Here is a 23,724-nt window from a genome sequence, read left to right as displayed (position 1 = left end):
TTTTAAACTGTATTCTTGTTTATTAATAACAACTTTTTTTTACTGTCATATTAGTATTGTGTACCTGTTTACTTTATTCTCTTATTTTTCTATAACTATAATGATCATATAAAGATGTGCCTTTACCTCACTGGTTGGAGAAAAAGCTTCTTATATTCGTTAGCATAGCTAGCTAACCAGATGCTAATAAAAACAAAGTTATTAACTGTATGATCAGTATGACAGATGAACAGATCGCCACTGGGCTTTCAACTAAAGACACAGCCACGCAAAAACTGCGGCATGTGTACGGCTCCTTATGGGTACTGCAATTTGTGAAGTCCCGGCCCGGAGCCGCGTTCTGGTGCTCTCCGTTAGAACTACACTCCTGTCAGACGAGACATATACCACGTGATGACACGTGATGACACGTTAGGCTCGTGTTGTGTTCAAGGACCCTGAACTTGGCCAGGAAAAACAAGCTTGTTTAATTACTTTGCGGTTTAGATTTCTTGAATTTTTTTCTTTTTTGCGTGTGTTTATAAATTACCTCGAGGGCCGTACCAAATGGTCTCGCGGGCCGTATATGGCCCGGAGGCCGGAGGTTCCCCACCCCTGCACTAACGGATAGGTTTCTGCTGCAGGAGCTTTTGACTAATGCTTTGTAGTCTAGTAACAGTACTTCAAAAGTTACTAAGAAATGGTCGGATAAAGCAGGATTATGCGGTTCGACTAATAGTTGCTCAATTTCAATACCATAAGTCAGAACAAGGTCAAGAGTGTGATTATAGCAGTGGGTTGGTTTATTTACACTCTGACAGAAACCAACAGAATCTAATATAGAGTTAAATGCAACAGTAAGGCTATTTTTATCATCGTCAACATGAATATTAAAGTCACCTACGATAATTACTTTATCTGTTTTAAGTACCAAAGTTGATAAAAACTCAGAGAATTCTGATAAGAATTCTGAATAAGGACCTGGTGCACGGTACACTGTAACAAATAAGATTGGCTGCAAAGTTTTCCAGGTTGAATGCGTAAGACTAAAAACAAGACTTTCAAAGGAGGTATAAATTAATTTTTGTTTAGTATTGATAAGTAAACTTGAGTCAAAGATTGCTGCAACTCCACCTCCTCGGCCCGTGCCTCGGGCAATATGAGTATTGATATGGCTGGGTGGAGTGGCCTCATTTATGCTGACATATTCTTCATGTCTCAACCAAGTTTCAGTGAGACAGCATATATCAATATTATAATCTGATATTAAATCATTTACCAGTATTGTTTTAGATGCTAGAGATCTTATGTTTAAGAGACCACATTTAATCTTCCTGTTTTGTTGCACTGTAGTAGTTGTTACATTTACTTTTATTAGGTTATTATGTATGACACCTCTATTAGGTTTTACCTTAAATTGTCCTTGGGCAGACACACACACCGTTAATACTGGGTATTTTATTGGGTTCGGGATTCCTATGGATGACTGCCTAGGAGAGAGCGCAGAGAAGCGTGTAAGACTGCGACTCTGCCTCCTGGTCTCAACTCCAGTTTGTCATGGATTAAGTCCACAAAGCCCTGAAATGTTTGCCGAAATGAGATTTGCACCTTCCAAAGTAGGATGAATGCCGTCTCTCTTAATCAGACCAGGTTTTCCCCAGAAGGCTGTTCAATTATTTACGAAGTCCACATTATTTGCTGGGCACCACCAAGACAACCAGCGCTGAAATGATGACATGCGGCTATACATGTCATCATTGATCAGATTGGGGAGGGGACCAGAGAAGATTACGGTGTCCGACATTTTTTTAGCATAACTACACACCGACGCCACATTAAGTTTGGTGCATTCTGATTGGCGTAAACAAACATCATTACCACCGACGTCAATAACAATCCTACTGTATTTACGTTTATTTTTAGCCAGCAGTCTAAGATGCGCCTCAACGTCGCCCGCTCTGGCCCCCGGAATGCATGTGACTGTGGAGGCTTCGGTCTCTAAATTCACGTGTCTCATAATAGAGCTACCAATAACCAGAGTTGGCTTCTCAGCGGGTGTCTCGCTGAGTGGGGAATATCTGTTAGATACGTGAACGGGTTGGTGGGGACCTGCGGGTTTCGCGTTTTCCCCCTTCTGAACAGTCACCCATTCTCCCTGCTGCTCGGGAGTTGCCGGGGGACGGCTAAGAGGAGCTACCTTTTGCCGGTCCGCACCGGCTAACATGGGCTTTACTGTAGCTGAGTTATTTTCTAAGATGCGGAGCCGGGCTTCTATGGCTATGATTCCCGCCTCCAACCTAACAACTATACTACATTTAACACATGTATCGGTACCAGTAAAGGAGGTAGGGGAGTAACCAAACATGAGACAGTTAGAGCAGGAAATGGCACCCGAGGGTGGGGAAAGAGCCATGGCTAGCTATCAAGCTAAAGTAGCTACCGTTAGCAAACCCGAAAAGAGTGTAGGCAACTGTGGAGTTACAGTCGCTAAGAGAAGGAGAGTTGTGAGTGCTTAAACTGTAGTAACGTGTGATTACAACGTCAGGCAGTTGCCGTGATCAAGAGTTTTAAAACGATCGATTAAGTTAAGATAATAAGCTATCAGCAACAGAACAGGCACACGGGATACCCGGAGATGACAACAACAACCGGAAGTTACAACATGCTTACCGCAATAGTGGTCCGTGTAGAAACAAGGCGCAGGTACAGTACAGGGTACTTATTATATTTTATAGTTTGGATTACTAAAGCTTTGTGTCTACTATCCCATCATTCAAGGGTGGTTTTCACTATAAGTAATGGTTTATTTTTGGACAGACACTATAATTTACAGTTTTTTACCATGTTCTGTCTGAATTTACTTTAAAATAAAAAAACATCTATCTTGATTCTGACTTTTCTACATCCAACTCACAGGTTTATCATTACTTTGAGAAAAAATATTATTAATTTACCCTTTTTAGAAGTGAAGTTATGGTCATTTGTTCTGGGAAGGTCATTTTCGAGCCTGAGACCTGGAAAACAGGCTTGGGGCTTAACAGGTTAAGAAGGAGGCTTTAGATAGGCTTTAGAGATAATGCAAGTACTTTTGCTCTTTAGATCAACTATTTCCATCTGTTTTATCTCCTGTCTCACATTTACAGCGTGTTTTTGCATGGTCTCGTTGGGCACTGACTGGGTTCATCAACATCTTTCCTCCTTTAAGAAAAAACAAAAACGTTCATCTCACTGCACATTTTCGAATCAAGCAGTGAACATTTAGGTTATCCGACAGATGTAACTGCTTTGGATACTCATGATTGTTTCTCATGCAAATTCATATTCTTATAATGCACTTGAAGTCACCATTTCAAGATCAGAATGGCATGAAGCTTTTCAATCTCTGGACTTATTTGCTCAATTTTTGGTTCATGTTTCATTCCACTCTTACATTACAGCATTGTCTATTTTTATGACACTGCCTGCATAATGGAGGAAATACTCTCATAAAGTTCGTTAACAGACCTCTGTGCCAAATCACTATACCATAAAGTCCAGGAAAACAGGATATTGATACCAATAACATCACCCAATATCACTCAACCTTAAGCGAAGTGTCACCTCAATTTGATTAATTTGCACACAGGGACCATTGTACTGTACATGCATATCTACTAAAGAATAATGTCTTCCTTAAAGTGTCTTACAAGCTTTAAGACAATGTCATGGAATCTCTTTAAACCTGCAGGGCGCTTTCACAGACATGAGTTAAAGCTAGTTCTAAATTAAAATTGATTTGACATTAGGGCTCTCATGGGCATTTATCTGTGTCTTGTGCACTGTTCTTAAGTGTGCCAGATTGATGGAAGGAATAATAGATAAAAGATCTATCGATGTGTCTTGGCTTATGTTTATCCTCCATACATGCTTTTAGTGCCATTTTCAAGCACTGCTTAGGAGGGCTGGTTTGAGTTTTATCTTTATATTATTATCTCAAGACTCCCACCCAAAAAGTAAATCCCATAACGTAAATTACTGAACAGGAATAGTATTCTATCCAAAGCTCAAGCTTCTGTGCAATTATCTCAAAAAACCTATTAAAAACCCATAACCGAGTCATATTATTGTATCTGGAGACAAATTCCTCCATTATAATAAACATGGTCTCTATAGTTTATTCGGAAACGTCACTGTAGCAGTTTACATGTTTTATTTCTTTATGATACTGGCCACTACAAAACTATAGACCGCATTTTTGACCGATGGGGAAACAAATGCTCACGCTGTTCACCTCGCGTTGTTAGCTTGCTTTACCATTTATCATTAGTTGCAGAAAAGACCGTTTGTGTACAATGTGAGGGTCAGATTCGGATCATTTCCACAATGTTGAATACGCAGCTGAAAACACTAATGAAGTTGGGGTCAGATCGGGTGGATCTGCGAGGTCACAAACTGGAGTACTCTGGAGAAAATACAAGAAGAACAGCATAAACTATACTGGCCATGTTTTCTGTAATGAAGGAGTATGTCACTCTGTGCAACTTTTATGGTGGGATTGAAATCGTTTTTAGAGGATAATGTAAATCTATGGCATACGATTTATGAGCCGCAGACGATAGTTTTTGGTAGAATTAATTATTGTGTGTGTTCAAATGTTTAACCTGCCAGTCATTTAAGTGTTAACTGAAAACTGCTTGTGTTGTGCATCTTAGGGCTATAAAACAAACTCCAGTAGTTGTTGCATGGATCTAATCCATAAACAACAAAAAGCCAGTCCACAGAAATATTCTGGTTCTGAACTAATGGGTGTACCCTTGAGGTAGTATCGGATGTTTGATTGGGATATCCAGCCCAAAACTTGGTACAGTAAATGCCACATCTAAATGTCAAGATATATTTATTCAGAAATGTCTCCAATAACAATACTTGCCATCTAACTTTTGTCTTCCATCACTAATGAGCACAATATGAACAAATACCAACCCCACCGTATCAACTCGCAGCCTGGCACTTAAAGTCTCGCATTATGATCTCGGAGGCTTTCAGTCTCAGGAGAATTTATCAGCAATCATTTATGGAGATGAACCGCTGCAATTGGAGCAACAGCTGTGAAGCTTCCCAGGGGCAGGTGTGAGACATTAGCACAATAACGACTCGAAGTGCTGATTTACACACTGTTGGCGTGCAAAAACACTCCATGCTGACTTATGCACTGCAGTTTAGCACTTCAGGAGTTGTTGTGATTTTTTCTCATCTGTGTCCTGTAACGCAAGTAAGACATGATCTTAATGAACACAGCGCCTATGAACACATGTGCCTGACCCCAGGCAGTCATTTATTCGAATGTGTCAATCAGATTGAAGGAGAATACTTCACTTTTCTTGCATATTATTCTATTTTCCAAATGACTACTCTGAAGTTGAAACACAGCTTTTGCTATGACCCTGAATGGGGCAGAAGCAGCGAGGCCCTCCCCATAGGTTTCCCTGCATGACTGCCAATGGGATGTCTGGTAAAATGAAATTGTTTCCTGAAGTTGTCAGATTGCTGCGCAGCTCGGTCCTCACTTTGGATTGTAGCGTCCGTTTCTCGTCTCTCCCCATAGTCTGCTGACAGCCCCGCCCTTTTCTTCTCATTTCCACCCATTCAAAAAAAGACAACGATAATGGGTTTTATTTAATGTTTTTCCTTTTTGTCTCATTTTCCAATCTGCAGCCCCATTTGTCATTGTCATCCACGTCTAAGGCTGAGTGAATGTAGTTTCACTCCAGCAAACAGGGTTGTTCTTACCACAGATGATGATGTTGATGGTGGTGATGGATTGTATGAAAGTACATTCATTTATGGAGCTATTTTCCCATAAGCAGCCTGCAAATGCCTTAATATTTACAATGTTAGAAAGCAACCTGTATTCATGGCAGGTCACAGAGCTATCTTATATGCATTAGAAAGCGCCCACTGCATAGTCCCTGACATTGTTCTTTATGAATCATCCTTTAAACCTCTACTTTTTGTTCTGTATGAATGAGTAACTAGTCAGTCCATTACCTCCAGTCGGCTTAGTTTAATTGGCCATCAGCATAGAAATGTTGGACGGTGGAAGGATATTTAAACATAAGATTCTTTCTACCCTTATGATATGTATTCAGTCAGGAAAATGTTAGTGCAGGACGAAAATACAAGAACTGTGAGGCGTTGATAGAGCTGTTGGAGGTAGAAGGAAAATGACAAAGGTGAAGTAGCTTAAATTAAGATTGAGAGGATAAAAGTCCTTGAGTGACAAACTGTCTCCTATGAGATGTTTATAAGAAATATTTCTTTATACTCTTACAATTTCTTGTCTTTTTCTGCAATAAAATAATGATTATGGCCAGGGGAGAGAGATACTAAGGACTTTAACACAAAAGGAATAGCCTTTTCACTCGCGTAAAGGATTATGAATTTGCCCAACCCACGACAAATCTTTCTGAAAATATTAATTGAACGTTTTATCTTATATTTTCACAGAGCTAATGCTATAAACTACATTGGGACAATGTTAGATGTAGGCTACGGCTGCTCGATTATGGCAAAAATCATAATCTCGATTATTTGGGTCAACAATTGATATCACAATTATTAAAAACGATTATCCATTTACTTTGAAAACATCTATTTATTTTTGAACGGCATGTTTTTAACAGTTGATTACCCTGAACTTTAAGTATAATTCAACTGAAAAACCATTAAAAAAATGGTTTTATTTAATAAAAAAAGAAATAATAATAATAAAAAAATAATCGTTTTATTTCGATTACGTTGTTTTCGTAATCGTTGCAAGTCGTCATCGTAATTGTGATTTAAAATACGATTAATTGAGCAGCCCTAATGTAGGCTATTTCATGTCCTCTTTAAAACCTATTATTCTGCTGCAGAAGCAAGCCAGAGATCCATATTGTGCATCAGTTAAAAAGGCTCCATCAGAGTGTTACACTCATTATAAGAATGGAAGTCACTTCCTTTGGCAGCTTTGTTAAAGAACGCCTCTCTGAACTTTCAATTTACTGAACGTCAGACCGCACATTAATACAGTTCTAGAATTTGTCCTTGATTGTCCTGTGTGAATATGAGCATGTAGGCCCGGGCATACATTCAGCACACTGTATGGGCTCCCTCGAACCCACACCGTGAAACAGAATCTGTGACGATAGGAAGTCCCCCCTTGGACTTTGATTTCTTATTCAGGATTGATCCGAAGGCTCACTGACCCATCTGAATAATTCATCTCTTAGGAGCGTTTGACCAGACACTGTGTAGTGTAGAATGCTTTATTTGGTGGGTACATTATTCCAGGCATGTATTATTGGCAAAAATGGTGCACAGAATTATTTTAGCAGAAATATGTTTTGCATATTCTGGCTTTTATAAAAGTACTGTAACAACAGGACATGCTCAAAAACATGAACAAACACAGTAAAGTAAACTTGATGCGTGTGAAAGCATCCCTTCATTACCAAGTATGTTTCAAGCTCAGAAAGACTCACAGTATGAAATACAAACTAAATAAAAATCCAGTGCATTCACTCGTAAACACGCACTTCAGTCCAGCTTTAAACTCTTGACAAATACATAAACGACAGATGTTCGACTGATTTTGCTCTGACTAAATGTTTTCCTTTGCATATATTATAAACGCGCACCAAACAAATTAGCTACCATATTGCTCGATGGAATAGTTTTAAATGGGCCTTCGTCAGCGAGAATCAATTTTGACACATCCGGAGGGACTCGGCAGGGAAGTGCTGTAGCGAGATTTGGTCCTGGGGCATCAGTTTCCATGTTTACAGCTCTGACACTGCAGTGGAGGGCTGACAGACTGATCGCACAACAGTCCTCACAGGAAAACACCATCGGGGCTGAAAGTGTCGCAGCAGCCTTAACTATGGGGAAACCAACGTGAGCCCCTGAAAATAATACACTATTCACACCTTAATCTGAATTTTGAAAAGTGAAAAAAAGAAGGGAAATCTGACAGAAAACCCATTTTGTCCACATAACTTGTGCGCCTGACATTTGGCAACGCAAGGGCAGCCGACAGACCTTGAGGCTGAATATTTGATCCCTTACATTAACACACACCTCATGCAGGTGTCAGGCAGAGATATGGGAAGTGTTACAGATTGTGAAGCATCCGAGAATAACATTATAAATCATCACCAGCAGTGTTCATACAATTATCTGCATGCATGTGGTGATATTAGTTTTCTCTCTATGTGCAAGCAAGCTTGAAAGACATGTGTATTTCTGTTTGCATGTAAATGTGATTAAGGTGCTCGGTCGTATGCTAAAAGGAAATTATCGCGATGAGTGGCTTCATTGTGTGCATATGTTTTAATTATAAAAACATGCATGTAATTTATTCTGGTGTTTGTTTGTGAATTACATAACCCTAACCCCATTCACTTTTTAATCTAGTTCAATCACCTTCTTCGCAACAAGAATACTACATTTGAAGCTGTGGAAATGAATATTAGAACTGTCATGTACATACCTTAGTTTTTAATATTGTGAAACCCCCTTAGGCCATTGTAAAACTATACGTGCTTTGTTCCAACTGTTGTTGTAGCTGAAGCTTGCAGCAGCATAGTGACAAAGTGAAACGGCTCTCAAACAATTGCTATGTTTCTTGGGCTGAACGATATATTGCGTCATGGCGATAACCACGATATGCGCATGCCCGATATTCACATCGCAGGGACGTGCGATTTTTATTAATGTTTTATTATTATTATTTTTTTTTTTCATTTTTGTTTTTAGGACGTGTGATATTAAGTAGGTATATTAACTCAAACACATCATGTTACAATTATTTTGCTGCTTGCTACAAAAGGAAAAGTTGCGCGGCTCTCATATCAGGGGTACTTGAGTGAGTGACATGCAGGCTCTGCATGCACAGCAAACCAACAATCACAATCATTCTTGATCAGATCACGGCAGGCCCCGCCCCGCTACTTTGCAGACCATCAAAACACCGGTAAAAAATTAGCGAGGAACAGGAGGACAATACCGGCGAGAATGAAGATTTACTTCCAAAAAGAAAAGCAACATCTGCCATCTGGAACTATTTTGGATACAAAAAGGTTCTTCTCTTCTTCATTCACAGAAGAACCCCCTTATTTGAGGGTAAGCAACATGCATTATCATGACATGTTAGATCATGACTTAAGGTATGAAGAGTCAACCAGTTAAGATCCAGACGTCCGTGACTAAAATCCTTCATCCGGTTAAATATAGTTAAAAAAAACGCAATATATATCGCAGGGGAAAAATATATATCGCAATGACAGTTTTTTTCAATATCGTTTCAATAGTCCTACTTCTTATGCCAATACATCATGTTTCACTGAACTACATTGATACACCATAAATAAAGTTTTTACACTTAAGATATTGGCTCGAATTGGCAAGGCAAATGAGTTTTGCTCAGGTCAATTTAAGTTGTACCAGCAAGTGTTTTAAAATGTAAGACTTTGCACAGTCTCGGAAATTGAGTGTCTGTACTTTATCTTGACAAGATGATTTCTTGCAACAGGAGACAGAGCATAAGAGAGCCAGGGCACGGGGAGCAATATTGATTTATAAATTTGCTAATTGACAAATCTCGCGGCAGGGAGGAAAGCAAATAAAATCACTCAAAACACTCTGCACTGTTCGTCCACATAATCACACAAACAAAGAAACACACCAACAAAGCAGTTGCATCAGAGCAAGAGCAAACACAGCCAAAACGTACACGGTTGCTGGCGGTCCTTGCGAGTACGATTTCTATTTAAACAAATATTTGGAATCTGTTTTCCCACAGTACACGCTGCATTATGTAGCACCCAAACAGTCATGAATGAAACAGTATAAATCCACAGAGGAAAGTGTCAGGGGTCGATGTTTTGAAGGGGACCACTGCTGCTCTGTCAAGGTTGAACTTGAAGCAGTAGTGAGACATCTTATCAAAAATGGACCTCACGGGAGGAGAGGAATGCCGGTGGAGTTGTGTCAAGTGTTGTCAGGGTGGTGGTGTTGGGAGAAGATGAAGGATGTGATACCGAAGCAGTGAAATGAAGCTCGGCGCAAGAATAAGAGTCCTCAGGTCTGAGTACACTCAAACCCCCCTCGAGTGGTTTCATGGCAGATGTCTTTCAGGATACACAAGAGCAACACATCTGCAGGGAGGTGACCTTTAAGATGAGGTCAGACTGGATGGCTAACATTGACTGTTGGAAAGTGCATATGTAGCATTTTTTACAGAAACCGAAGGTCTCTGAAGGGACATTTAAAGCTGGAATAGAGTCTACCACTAGCTAATGTTTTCTGTGTGTAGCGGTTGCTACTTGATGTAAGGATCTCTCTAAGGCCTATGGACTCTTTTAAGATTAATTCACCCTAAAGGTGGTTGTAACGAGATGCTAGTATTGCTCGAGACGGTTTGATTGAAGATTTGCATCCGAAGGTGGTCAAACTGCACTGATGCTTGTTAAGATCTGTAGGATCAACTATTTGTTAATTATTTTTTAATGCTCAACATTATTGCCCAAAAATTATATTCTCAGCCTATACTGTGTTTTATATCATATAATACTGAATATCTTCGGTAACTTGACCGACAAACAACATTTGTCGACATCACCTTGGACTTTTAGAAACTGGGATGGACATTTTCACAATTTTGAGTAGACTAACTAGAAAATATACAGCACACTTATAGATAATACAAATACTAGCCGTTGTTTGAACATGGCTAGAAATGTATCACAATACAAGTCCGACCTGCAGCAGACATGATCAGCTGAAAATAATTTACATCACAGCACACACAAATACTAATGGCTGCACAAAACCATGTGAATGACACGCTGTCGTTTTCTTTCCAGCAACCATTTGGAGAAGAGCCTTCAGCTTCTGATGGACAGGGTGGACGACATGAGCCAGGACATTGTCAAGTATAACACCTACAGCCGCAACGTGAGCAAGCAGCAGCAGCAGAAGCACCAGGTAACACCAGAGCGCGCGCGCGCGCGTGCACACACACAGACAGACACACTACCACAGACACAATGAACAAGCAGCAGACAATATCACCCTACCAGCGTGATTATAAGGGAAAGAGTGACACACGCACACACACACACACACACACACACACACACACACACACACACACACACACACACACACACACACACACACACACACACACACACACACACACACACACACACACACACACACACACACACTTGCAGCCACAAACTCAGCAGGAAAACAGCAGGTATATTTCTCTCATTCTTGGATGCAACCAATTGCAGCTATAATCACAGCAGGGAACCTGTTTGACACACACACACAAACAAACCTCAGGCTCACACTTTAATGGGCATGCACCCACTGAGGACCACCTGAAGAACCATAGTAAACGGCAAAGGTTAGAGTTATATAAACATTCAGTGACATCTGTAACTGTACTCACATTTCTACACATGGATATTCCATAGGCATACTACTCAGTAATGCTGTGTTCACAAAATAGAAGGCCTTCTCTGGCTCTCTAATGAAATTGTAGTTCTGCTGGTATGCAGTTCTAAAAGAAGGCAACAGCCTCTATACGCAGCCCTTTTTTGTTTCAACACAGGACTACTTTTTGTCTGAATCAGCCCTTAAAATACGAGGAAGGATCAGACTGGTGCGTCAGAACAACACCTGCATCACGTGATCAAGAACAATTGCCAAGTGCTCGGAAAAATACATGCATGTTTTACTCCTTTATGCATATCGTTATCTAATTTCCCACTGGCCTGATTTGGATCACTAACTTAATTAATATACCATTTAAAATAAAAAGACAATAAAAAAGACTGCTTTGCTTAACAATTGCATTAACCTACTGATGTAAATGAGTGGGCGACAAGCTAATCACCAAGACCATCAGCAGTAATGTCTCAATCAAAGACACAGACACAGGTTTAGTGTATTGTTTTATTCTGAGCACACCCTAATGAGATAAAACTAACCCTTACACATATGTCATAGTGTTCAACCCTCACCTCAGTGCTGACATGCACCCACTGAAGACTAGCATCACTTAATGTCAGGCACGCTTCCCCTTCATCTCCTGCATCATTTCCCCCCTCAATGAAATGGTCATTTTATTCACTACATTTATTTACATTTATGTGCAGTAGAGTAGGTTCACAAGGTTAGAAACCAGGCTCTCAGGATCTTTAAATACCACCCAGGGGGAGATGATGCATAAGGAAGCAGTGCTAGTGTTAATGAACAGACCCTTTCTTTATTTTAATGAGAAAGTGAAAGTCTTCTGTTTTTATTCCTATTCCCTACCAGTGAGACAGACTTAATTTAAAAGCAATAGCACTTTGTAAAACACGCACAGTCACACACGTACTGCAAAGACTCTGGACACACACTCCACCTAAAGTACAAACTCACCAGAAGCATCAAAAAGGATCAGAACAAAATGTACACACACAAATGGAATAAGCCACGGAGCATCTGCAACTATAACCTCAGCCAGATGCATCATAAATGCTAAAGGTCTCACACGCACGCACGCACACACGCACACACACACGCACACACGCACGCACGCGCGCACGCACAGCTTAGGAAAATGGAAGCATAGAGGTTCAAGGTTACTCACTGATGCCTCTTAACATACACCTACGTTCAAACAATTCCATTATTCTCAGCAAGTAGAAATGTCTAAAGCATTAACGATAGTCGGCGCTGAGTCATCATCGCCTCGGATGACAGCCGAGTTCACACACATTACACAGACTTACAAAAAAAAAAAAACACATCTGTGACCACAGGTACTCCACCGCATGCACACGAGGAATTCACCGCCCGGGCCAGGGAGAAACACACACCTGTGTAGTGCGTACACACATCCCCGGGCCAATCTCACACACTACAGCCATTACGATCCATCATCCTCCCCTTCCAACCTTCTCATCATCGCAGCCCGCAAGCCTGTACCCCTCCCTGACACACACACAGACAGGCAGACAGGCAGACAGGCAGACAGGCAGACAGGCAGACAGGCAGACAGGCAGACAGGCAGACAGGCAGACAGGCAGACAGGCAGACAGGCAGACAGGCAGGCAGGCAGGCAGGCAGGCAGGCAGGCAGACAGACAGGCAGACAGGCAGACAGGCAGACAGGCAGACAGGCAGACAGGCAGACAGGCAGACAGGCAGACAGGCAGACAGGCAGACAGACAGACAGACAGACAGACAGACAGACACAATATCGTACAGACAACCCCTGTTATGGTGTCCTGTTTCATGCGATTCTCTACAATGAACAAACGCGCACAGAGCCTCTATTACGCCTTTCACACATCTACAGTACTTGCTCCATGTAATCTTGTGCTATTGACTCAGCTGCTTCCCGGACAAATGGAACCTTATTAATCATCATAGAAAGTTACGGAAAGGCGCTGTGCTCGGAGGGCTCCATTTTTCATTTGCAGCTCTCCTAAATTTGGTAAATAGCAGGTTCCCCGGCCCAATCTGTGGCCGAGTTAGTCTTTGTACCGGGAAAATGTATGTCTCACTCCCCCTGATTTATTCATTTTCAATTTTCTTTTTCTTCTCTTTTCCCATCGATGGAAGCAGGCAACACTTTGCAGAAGATTAGTTATGGAGCAATGTGTTAATCTTATGAGCTGAGGAGTCATGATTCATAGTTAATGATACAATTCAGCAACCATTAGATGATTCAGCAATATTTTCCAAGTCATTATTTCAGAGCCGTATAATTATTTTGATGTACAAATAGTAAATATACACATAAAAGGCAAGCCAGGTTGTTGCTAGGAGTCTATTTTGATGTAGTAGGTGCTAAATGGATACAAATCAATTTCTCCAAGTTTTTCTCAACTTGGAAAATCATCATCAGTTCAAACTGAAACAAAGAAAATCAAGGGTGAACGATCTGATGTAGAGTCCATGTTGGATCTGTGAAAAAGAAACCCAAACTTAACATTCATTTTTTTTAAATACATATTTAGACCTTATCTTGAAGGGAATCTGAGGGAATAACAGATAACACCTACACAACAGAATCATAATGACCCATCAATTAGCTAGCAGTTTTAGTAGAGCAATATATATATATATATATATATATATATATTATATAAGTTTTAGAAACTCATCAAAATATTAAAGTTAGTATGTTTCGGATTATTTAAATAGAACTCAAACATATCTCATTTTAAAGATTTTTTTTTTCACAAATGGAATTGATGTCCTATATTATGAGTCCCACTAGTTATTTTGATGTACCATGTGATCTTATCTCATATGAGTACGCTCTGATGCATTCTGACCACCTGGGTTTGAAACACTGGCTCGTATCACTGAATGCAATTTTCTCCAAACTTTCTCACATCAGGCCTCTAGTCCAGTTACCAACTTTGGAAGTTTTTTTTAACCATAGCACATTGCCAAAAACACACCATCTCCAGCATGAGTCAGTGTTTTCAGCGGCATACTGTGCGAGGTCTTCTCTGCAGTAGCCCCTGGAAAGCTGGGTGAAATAAATTCTGAGAAGTCCTGCGGTTGTCAGTACAAGACCTGTGACGGTTTTATTTTCCACCCAGACAATGACCTCCAACACAAAGCCAACACTACACGGGAGTCCAGACCTCAAGCCAAATCAGACTTTGTAGCAGGACTTGACAATGGCTGCGACCTGACAGCCCGAGCACTTTGTAAAGAAAAATTGGCTGTAGAAAAAAACCTTCTAAAATGTCTTCCAGCAAATGCTCACTTGAACGAGGTTGGTTTTTTATTTATACTTCGATGAGTTCGATTTTTAGCTTTAATTTGAATATTTCTTTTGATGGAGGGAGGTCAATACTTTAAAGATTTTTCATGTCTATATTTATATATGGAAGGTGGAAGAGCAAAACTGTTTTTGTTTGGTTGTTTAGAACATTTGCATATATTAGCATTCTGATTATGCAAAGGCTTCCTGTGACGCATTGGCAGGCAAAAAAAAAACACTGGAGGAGTGGATGGTTAAATATTTGACTCAACGCTTATGTTGAGTCAGCTTCAGTCCCCCATACAGGTGCGTTGAGAGATGTGTGGTTGAAAGCACTCAAGTTGCTCCCAAACCATTTTTTTCTCATCTGCCGCAACCTCTCCTTTTGCCGGTCTGTGACAGGCTCTCCTCCATCTTGCCAAATTAACAAGGCTTTTAGGATCTCCAGAGACCCGGCACCTCGCTGATTTACCGACTGTCAGCCCTCTACAAATCACTCCATTCCTGTCAGCCCTTATAACTCCTCTCTCTGTCCGTCTCTTTTTTCATCGCCATGTATCTTTACAGCTCACTTCCTGCCTGTTGCTTTTTTATTTGTATTATTATTATTATAATTCTATGCAACATTGTACTTTCGACATCTCTCTCCACTTCATTGCCCTTTGTCCTGTTCCTGACTTACTTTCTTCATACCTTTTCTCTCACTTTATTTCACCCTTTCTCTTCGCCTCACATTCTCACTGTGTCTATTCTGCTCTTGTTTTTCTTTCTTTCATTTCTTCTTGTGCCCCCTGCTTCTCTAACCCCGCCCCTTGTTCTCTCTGTGTCCCCCCCCCCTCCAGTACGTCCAGAGGCGGACGCAGGAGAACACCCAGCGACAGAGCCGAGGGGAGCCCGCTCTGCCTGAGGAAGACATGAGCAAAATGTTCAAGCCTCCTCAGGCTCCACCACGCATGGACACGCTGCTCATTGCAGGTACGCACATACACACAGCCTTCACGCACGGACTGAGCCCATTTAGGAGACCCCCCCTCTCCAAACTCCAACAGCCGCCTCTGCTCCCCTCACAGGAGCTCAGGTTCTGCTTTGCAATTATCTCCGCCATTATCTTGAAATTACATTAATTTAAAGTTTATTGACTCAATCTCCAACTCGCCCGCCCCTTTCCGTGCCGTTTCACGCTGTTCAGCTCTCCCCCGCCTTCTGAAAACATTCTGATGCTTCCGTTTACTTTGTTCCACACTAATTTGATGTTTTCTGTTTCTCCTCCCCTCTCTCTCTCCCGCCTCTGTCTCTTTGCGTGTATGTCTGTGTACAAATGTATGTATATTTATGTGGGTGTGTTTTTGTTGTGTGGGGGCGCGTGGATGCATGTGGCTACCTTCCAACAGGGCAAATTAACAACTACTGCCAGAACGTGAAGGAATTCACCTCTCAGAACCTCGGGAAGCTGTTCATGGCGGAGGCTCTCCAGGGACACAACTAGAGGAGAGAAACTGGTTGAAAGAATCTGCGATCGAGGGGAAGAGAAGGACGAGAGACGGGATAAAGAAAGGAAACGGAGAGGCGTCTAGGCACCACCTAGATGCCCATTGGAAGAACACACCATCTTTATTAGTTTTCTAAGGATTTACTCATTGTTTTTATGCCTGGTTCCATCTTGGATACAGAATGATCTTTGAAAATCACTTCATTTAAATAAAAGTATTGCATCTCTACATTTTTTTCTGACTCTATATCTTCATAGTGAATTACTATTCAGCTTTTAATTGCCGCATATTTTATTTAGTTTGTTTTCTGTTTTGCATTACAAAAATGATATTCTTGTACACAACATTAGCATGCCTAAATGGGACTCGTGCTCATAATTATACATTGTACTCGTACATGATTTCATTGCGACATGCATTTCGACTTGCAGTTTGAACAACAGGTGGAACCAATCACTAGTGGATTTGCCGGAGCTTCGGTTTGCATAGTGGAAACAATGATATCCTTGTAAACAGAACTGCAACAGTAGTATCAGTGAGAGTTGAGCGTTAAATTAAACGCTGGTTACCTGCCTCAGCCCCCACTGTCGTGCTGCACTAAATAGGCTTTGTTTTTGCCTTTTTTCCCCACACAGATAGCAATTAGCACATGTTTAATTTCAGGATGTCGAAAAAGAAAAAGTCCCTATTGTGAAATTTGGTTTGAAACAAAGATTTTTATTGTTGGATTCTCAAGGCAACGTTTGAAGAATGACCTGCAGGTGTATGTCAGGCTGCACTAGGTGGCATTCTTTATTTAGTGTTGTGACTGTCATTGCCAAGAAACAGTCAATTATTTGTTCACACCATTTTTGAGAAATTAACAACAGGGGAGCCAATTAAGCGTCTCAGAAGTTAATTCATAAAACTTCATAGTCAGAGATGGATTTTGAGGAATAAATCAAAGCTCAGTTGTTGATGATTAATAATAAATGTGAGCTGTGGTTGAAGACTTGCATCACAGAGCGCGTCGTACATGATGAGATCTGTCAGTGAATATATTATTTTGAAATTATTATCATGCAGGCCTGATTCCCTTCTTCAAAGATCTGTTTGTTAGTCATTCTGTCTTTAACAAATTGACTATTGAAAGTCCTAACTTTTTTCTTAATTGTATTTTCTGCATTATCAGAGGACAGAATTAGCCTGAGCTTTATCTTTGAATATACTACTCGATTGAAGTCAAACAGGAGGATTTGGCTTCTAATTAGGACAAATCATCATTTAGAATATTGAACCTACCTGACCAAAAGTAGGAAGCTCGTTATCATTAGTATGTTGCTATGCTCCTGACTATGCTCTTAATTCTCTATCGCATCTGCTTGTAAAGTTTCAATTTTTTACACTTAATTTTAAAGAGGCCCTATTATGCCTTTTGGGATTGTTCCTTTCCTGTAGTGTGTTTATATAGAAATGTTTGCATGTAAATGGTCTGCAAAGCCTAAAATCCCAGAGCTCACTCCCTCCAAGTCTGAAACTGTGGAAACACTTCATTGGACTCCTTTGTATACTTCTGTGATATAAAGTGATACAACTATTTAACACTCAATAGGCTGAAGTGGGGGACATCCATAGGGACATCTCCAAGCGGTTGACTAATCACCACAGAGCTGGCCAGCTAACCAATCAGAGCAGACTGGGCTCTGGTTTCAGACAGAGGGTGAAAAGAGGTCCTGCAGCACAGGCAGTATGAGAAAAATAAACAATGTGAAAATTAAAGCATGTGAACATGTCACAGTAGAGGCAGAAAATACAAATATGAACCTTGAATTTAGCATAATAGGGCCCCTTTTTAATGCATTCTTTCTTTCATAGCTTTTATTTATCTCAATAACTATTTTACCTGAATAATCTACTCTGTTTAAAAAATGCTTTCAAGTTCATCCAAAATTCCAATAAGATGTCAATCTAACCATGACAGTGTCGCTGTTTGAAGGTATAACAGTGCTTTCTCATGGATGCTAATGCTAGCATACAGTGAAATGCTAACCTTTCGCTGGTAGATTGTCTACTGTCATCTTAGTTTAGCGTGTTGGCATGCTAACTTTGCCATCCATTTCTGGGTGCTAAAGCTAAACCGTCCTATCCTTTACTGTAGGCCTACATAGGGGAATATTGAAGCTAAAATATGCAAGTAGGCTACATTGTTATTCTTTCCACTAGCAGCCAGCCCGAAATGTGTTTTTATGAGATACATGTGTTTTATTACCAGAACTCACCTGGGAGACTGGTGCATAGAACTGCCCTGGCTAAATAAAGTTGAGATGTATTGATTTTCATTGAACAAGTCTCTGCTTCTCCTAGAAAGATACTACACCTTACCTAAACAGTAAATCCACTGCAGTCCTGTAAATCAGCCACAACTGAAGATAAATTAAAAGAAAAAAAGAAACCTTCCACTTTTTATGAAACAATAACATTATAAAATAAACCCAAAGGGGAAATCCTGTTAGTCCTGTTCCCTTCAGAAATCCTGACAAAGTTGCTGACACTTAACAAAAACATAACTTGTAGCTTGACGCAGCATCGAGCGTGTCCATCAGTAACCAGTCCTGTGGAGCGTCCTTGAACAAGGTCCAGCTCACGTCAGCTAAATATCTCACATGTTTCGGTGATGGTCTCCCGTCCAAGACTTTCTACACTAGTAATAAAAGAGCAGCTTATTTTGTGGAGCCTGTCACCGCTGTCCACTCCACCCAGCAACAGGAAGCTGATGTCTCCTCTCGCTCCATTTAATAAAGAAGCTGCCAGTTTGTGGTTCATTGTAGAATAATTACACCGCGGCCCTATCTTGTTGTGTGCTCCGTTGTTCTTCCTCGACCTGTGCTTAAACAGCATCATCTAATTCAGTGGATGATGTTATTTAGCTTGTCATCAGCACCGCCTGGTCGAGCAATAACTTGTAGTGCTCCTGCTTGTCATCAGCACAATGTCATTAACAATAATTACAAGTCGACCAACATGATGAACGCTTATTGGAATGGCGACACTCAAGCAGGAAATGATTTCTTCCCCAAATCACAACCTGTTTCCCTGACAAGCTGGCAGGACGGGAAATATGAATTCGCAACAGAGGGTTCGGCTGATATTCATTAATTAAGGAACACACCTGGTCTCGTGATTGATATGTGTTGTATGATAAGAGGCATTTCTTCCTAGCAGGTATTGATTGGCTTTTGATTGGCGGCTTCTGCTTAAGGTGAATCTGTGTTGTTTGCAGGGGCGGATCTACCGGGGTGGCAACTGCAACCCTAAAAAATAGCCCAGTTGGCATCATTGTTTTGAAAGAAAAGTTGTGGCTCATCGGACATTTATGAGAGAAAATCTCTAATGTCCGAAAATATGATTTGCGGCGATTTAATTTGAACAGGGGAACGGCGCAAAACGAGGACAGTGGAAAAACAGTGTTAAGTCCTGAGAAAGTCAAATAAGACGTAAAACTACACTGCCCAGCCAAAAAAAAGTATCCACTTTGATTTAACTAGGCCAGTAGGTAAGGACTTTCCTTTAGTCACTTATTTAATGTTTGTTCTTTCTGATGTAAAGTCAAGGTTGTAACTGTTTGCAATAAAGTTGTGGGGCACTGAACTGTTCCTTTGAATCTTTTGAATTTTGATACATGATAGTAATTACTTGTCTTTCAAATTTGGAGGAGGGTGAGCAAGCATCTTGAGGAACATTCATCATTAACTCCTCCAAAAAATATAGTTTATTTAATAATAACACTGAATATATGAATCATAACAGTGATTGACAGCTGATTGTAATAATATGATTGTTAATAGTATCATATTCATACAGACAAACATCGATGAGACAGTTAATTAATCTACTTATTGCAGCTGTCTGCATAGATTTGGTACCCCTGCTGGTCTAAGAGTGAGACAAACTCATTCAGTTATTGTTCAGTTAAAATTCATTAAATTAAGTCTGCCACATTCCGCTTTACTGATGTGCCAAAATAATGTTATTGAGTTAAACTATTAATATTGTGGCTTTCCAAGTTAACATTGATTGATATGACTGCGATTAAATCAGCATATACTTCTGCCAGGAGATGCCACCCCTCAAAATCTCCTGCGACCCTCTTGCCACCCCATGAATATTTGTCTAGATCCGCCCCTGGTTGTTTGTAATTCGTGGAGCAGCACTGTAGGGGGAAGTTGCCCTTGAGGGCTGGCGAGGGCACAGCCTCCCTTGTCCCTAATCCTGAGATGTGTGAGGAATTACAACACTTAAAGTGTCCTCAACAGAACCAGGAGCAGTGTGGAGGCGCCGCTCACGCCTGCAGAGTGCAAACACGCTGACAGATGTTCAGCTTGTATTTAAAGTGACAGTGTTTTGTTTGGAGTGGAGAGCAGTTTGGATTGAATCATGTAGTCACAGAAGAGCTCAAGGGCAATAGAGTGCAGAGAGATGCATAGGAGTCAGACTGGCGCACATTACTCCACGCTCATATAAATCATGATATTAACTGTTGACTGTTTGTTAAGCAGAGATAACGATGATAGATTATTAATAGAATGTAACAAGTAAATTACAGTTAGAGCAAGCTGATGTGTGTGGTTTCTAAAACAAGCTTCAAAACACACAATTAGATGTATTTGGCTGATGAGAGACCACTTTATCACACCTGCTTTGCCAGTATTCCCAATCAGTGTATAAACAGTCAATTAATTAACACCCTATTCAAAGCTATAATCAATATCCATCAAATCACATGGAAACTATAGAGTGGTATAAATAATGAATATTCCTGAAAATCGTAAACCTTTTGTAAATTGTAAAGCTTGAACCTATAAACCTTTTCATAACCAAAAGCAAGTTACAAAACAAATTTATGTTAACACTGCTCCAAAATGTTACCCCCCCCACAAAAAAAAATACTTCTCCTTTTTAAACCTTGCAATAGCTTTTTGTACTCACGAACTTACAAGCATCTGTCAAATTATATTTATTCACATATTGAATAAAAAAACTGACTGAGTTTTAGCTCTGAGCATTATCTGCAATATTTATTTGACACTAAAATATTTAAAGGGCTTTCTGTTATATTAACCAGCCTTATTAATAATATGTATAGCCCGTTTTGGAATGTATAAACGTTTTAATGGTTGATCCCCGCACTTTCACACATTAAGATACATAAAAACATCCTGTGTGCAGTAAACATGCAGTCTAGAGATGTGGTTGAGTCCCACTCAGGCCTGTGCCCCTCCTTTTGTCCAGAGACTTCACCCTTCGCTCCCACTCGAGGTATTGATGTGGATGTAGAAGTTCCCTGTGTCTTTGCTTCATTGTGCTGCTTGTTTTGAAATGTTAAACTGCTTGGAAGAAAGCAGCACACAGAAGCACTCTGCAGCAGCTGCATCGGAGATTTGCTCTCCCACACTGTGCCGCTCAATTGACCGTGAGACTACTGTGAGTCGGTGAAAATTAGAATGACATCCTCAAATAGGATACAACATTTTTCCCCCACAGCTCCACGGCTGAGTCTGTGGACTGCTGACGCAATACTTCCGATTTAACTTTCCTCCTAGCCTTCTAAAGTGATCCTATTTGCTCTCCAAATTATTATTTTTTTATCGCTTTCTGTGATGTCACATTTCTCTTTAGCATTTGCAGAGATTACGCAAAACTCTGTGTTTGAACTGAGCATGGGAACCGAATGAGGGCTTTAGCTGTGTAAACAGCCAGGCGTTTTGTACGCTGCAATAGGAGGAAATACTTAATTAGGATTATGGGATTTGTCTGTGCACCTTCAGATTCCTGAGAAGGAGGCTGGGAGATGTCAGAGGGATATAAGTTTGGTCTCATTTAATCAGGGAGTGCGGCCTGCTCAGCCCTGACCCCAGCAGTAATTTATTACCACTCAAACACAAACAGAAGCTCTTTAACCCGGCCTGCCGTCGCCCTGTCATCGGTGATGGAGAGAATCAGCTGGCTGAATATAATGAAACCAGTTATTTCCCTGTCAACTCTGAATACTTTTCCTTAATTCTTTTTTTCCCCGCTTCCTCACTCTCCCCCTCTCTTTTTTCTCCGACCATAAATATTGCCATGGCAACTGTGGATCCTGTATGGAGTAGCTGTTGAGGATGAAAAGTAGTTCTCGTGGAAATATAATCTTGCAAATCCCCAAAACAAGAGCAGAAAGGAGGGCAGATGCAGGAAGAGGAGTTCGTATGGTTGGGGATTTCAGCATTTATGGGATTATTCACATGAGTCGGAACAACCACATAGCAACGCACCACCTGCCATTCAAGCAGCTCCACACTTTCCTTATCTCTCTCTTTGTTTCTCCGGGGTCAATAGATGTGCGCTGTGATTGGCAACTGTATAGATTGTGCGCTGTGTTCTGGTTGCAGTTTGTCTCTCCCTACCACCCAATTCGACGGCTGTCACCCGCCAGTGGCACAAATCCCACAGGCCATTATGAGGCTGGTTTAATCCCCACAGCAGCAGCAACAGAAGCCTTTCAAGAATGCTTTCGGAGCATGATACCCTGTCTGTCACATGCCTCCGTGGGCTTCAGGCAAGGCTACGGTGCATTGTTGTCATCCCACTCCATCACTTATGTCTCGTCTTATCCCCAAGCCACTAAGACAAATGTACCGGATGTCCTTCTGCTGGAGATCAATCACATGTTGTGTGTAATCTTCCGCTGGGCTTTGTCTCTCTGCTATGGATACTCACATTCTGCCTTAGCAGTTACAAACAATAAATTGTGTTTGATTGATGTTTTGGTTTTGCAGGTCTACATGGATTTGTAAAGTAACTCCTTTTTGGTCCATTTATTTAGTGTGAATGCTGATACAGCATCTGTTCTTCTAATCACAAATTCTTTATTATTATTATTTCGCCGGGATATTGCACCTCTTCTCCTCCCGCATTGAACATCGCAGAAACTCCGTTCAAACATCAACACGTTCAGCTCGGCCGGGAATTGATGGCGATTACTTTCATCATTCATAACTTTTATAATTCCAGAGATACATCCCACAATACATCACATTTTTAACATGGAAATCAATGGAGAAATTCTTCAGACTTCAACAAATCTTCATGCGACTTCAACTGCTAACTGTTCCTTCATACTTTCACTCAGAAACCTCATTCCAACTTTAAAATGTTACACATCTTTCTGACATTATTCGTGTAACACAACTTTTAAATCTGATTCTTAGTTTTAGAGATATTAAACATTGTTCAGACCTTGGTAAAGAGGCCTTCTTCAGATTTTAACATTAACTAGAGTGCATGATGTCACAACTAGAGTGTAGGAAATCTTGAAATGTGCCTCTTGAGGGCATGAAGTGACAAAAATGTCAACATGTCTCCATTAAAGCCCATTGTAATGTCAGGCTGATATTTCCTCACAGCAGCAGCCACACACCTTTATTTAATCTGCCAA

General features: G+C 40.6%; 1 protein-coding gene across 1 annotated transcript in view; it reads left to right on the top strand.

The window, feature by feature from the left end:
• Positions 1–16,499, top strand: part of LOC307045747 (eukaryotic translation initiation factor 3 subunit H) — a 73,502-nt gene extending 57,003 nt beyond the window's left edge. Inside the window, exons 6-8 of the mRNA XM_079691678.1 lie at positions 10,863–10,983; positions 15,624–15,756; positions 16,173–16,499. Coding sequence (XP_079547804.1) covers positions 10,863–10,983; positions 15,624–15,756; positions 16,173–16,267 — 349 coding nt within the window. The 3' untranslated portion in view covers positions 16,268–16,499. The remainder of the gene's footprint in view (positions 1–10,862; positions 10,984–15,623; positions 15,757–16,172) is intronic.
• Positions 16,500–23,724: the final 7,225 nt, after the last annotated feature.

This window comes from Notothenia rossii (assembly GCF_949606895.1).
Source record: "Notothenia rossii genome assembly, chromosome: 7".
Lineage (NCBI taxonomy): Eukaryota > Metazoa > Chordata > Actinopteri > Perciformes > Nototheniidae > Notothenia > Notothenia rossii.
The sequence above is the reverse complement of the archived record's forward strand: the minus strand, read 5'-3'. Positions and strand labels throughout refer to the sequence as shown.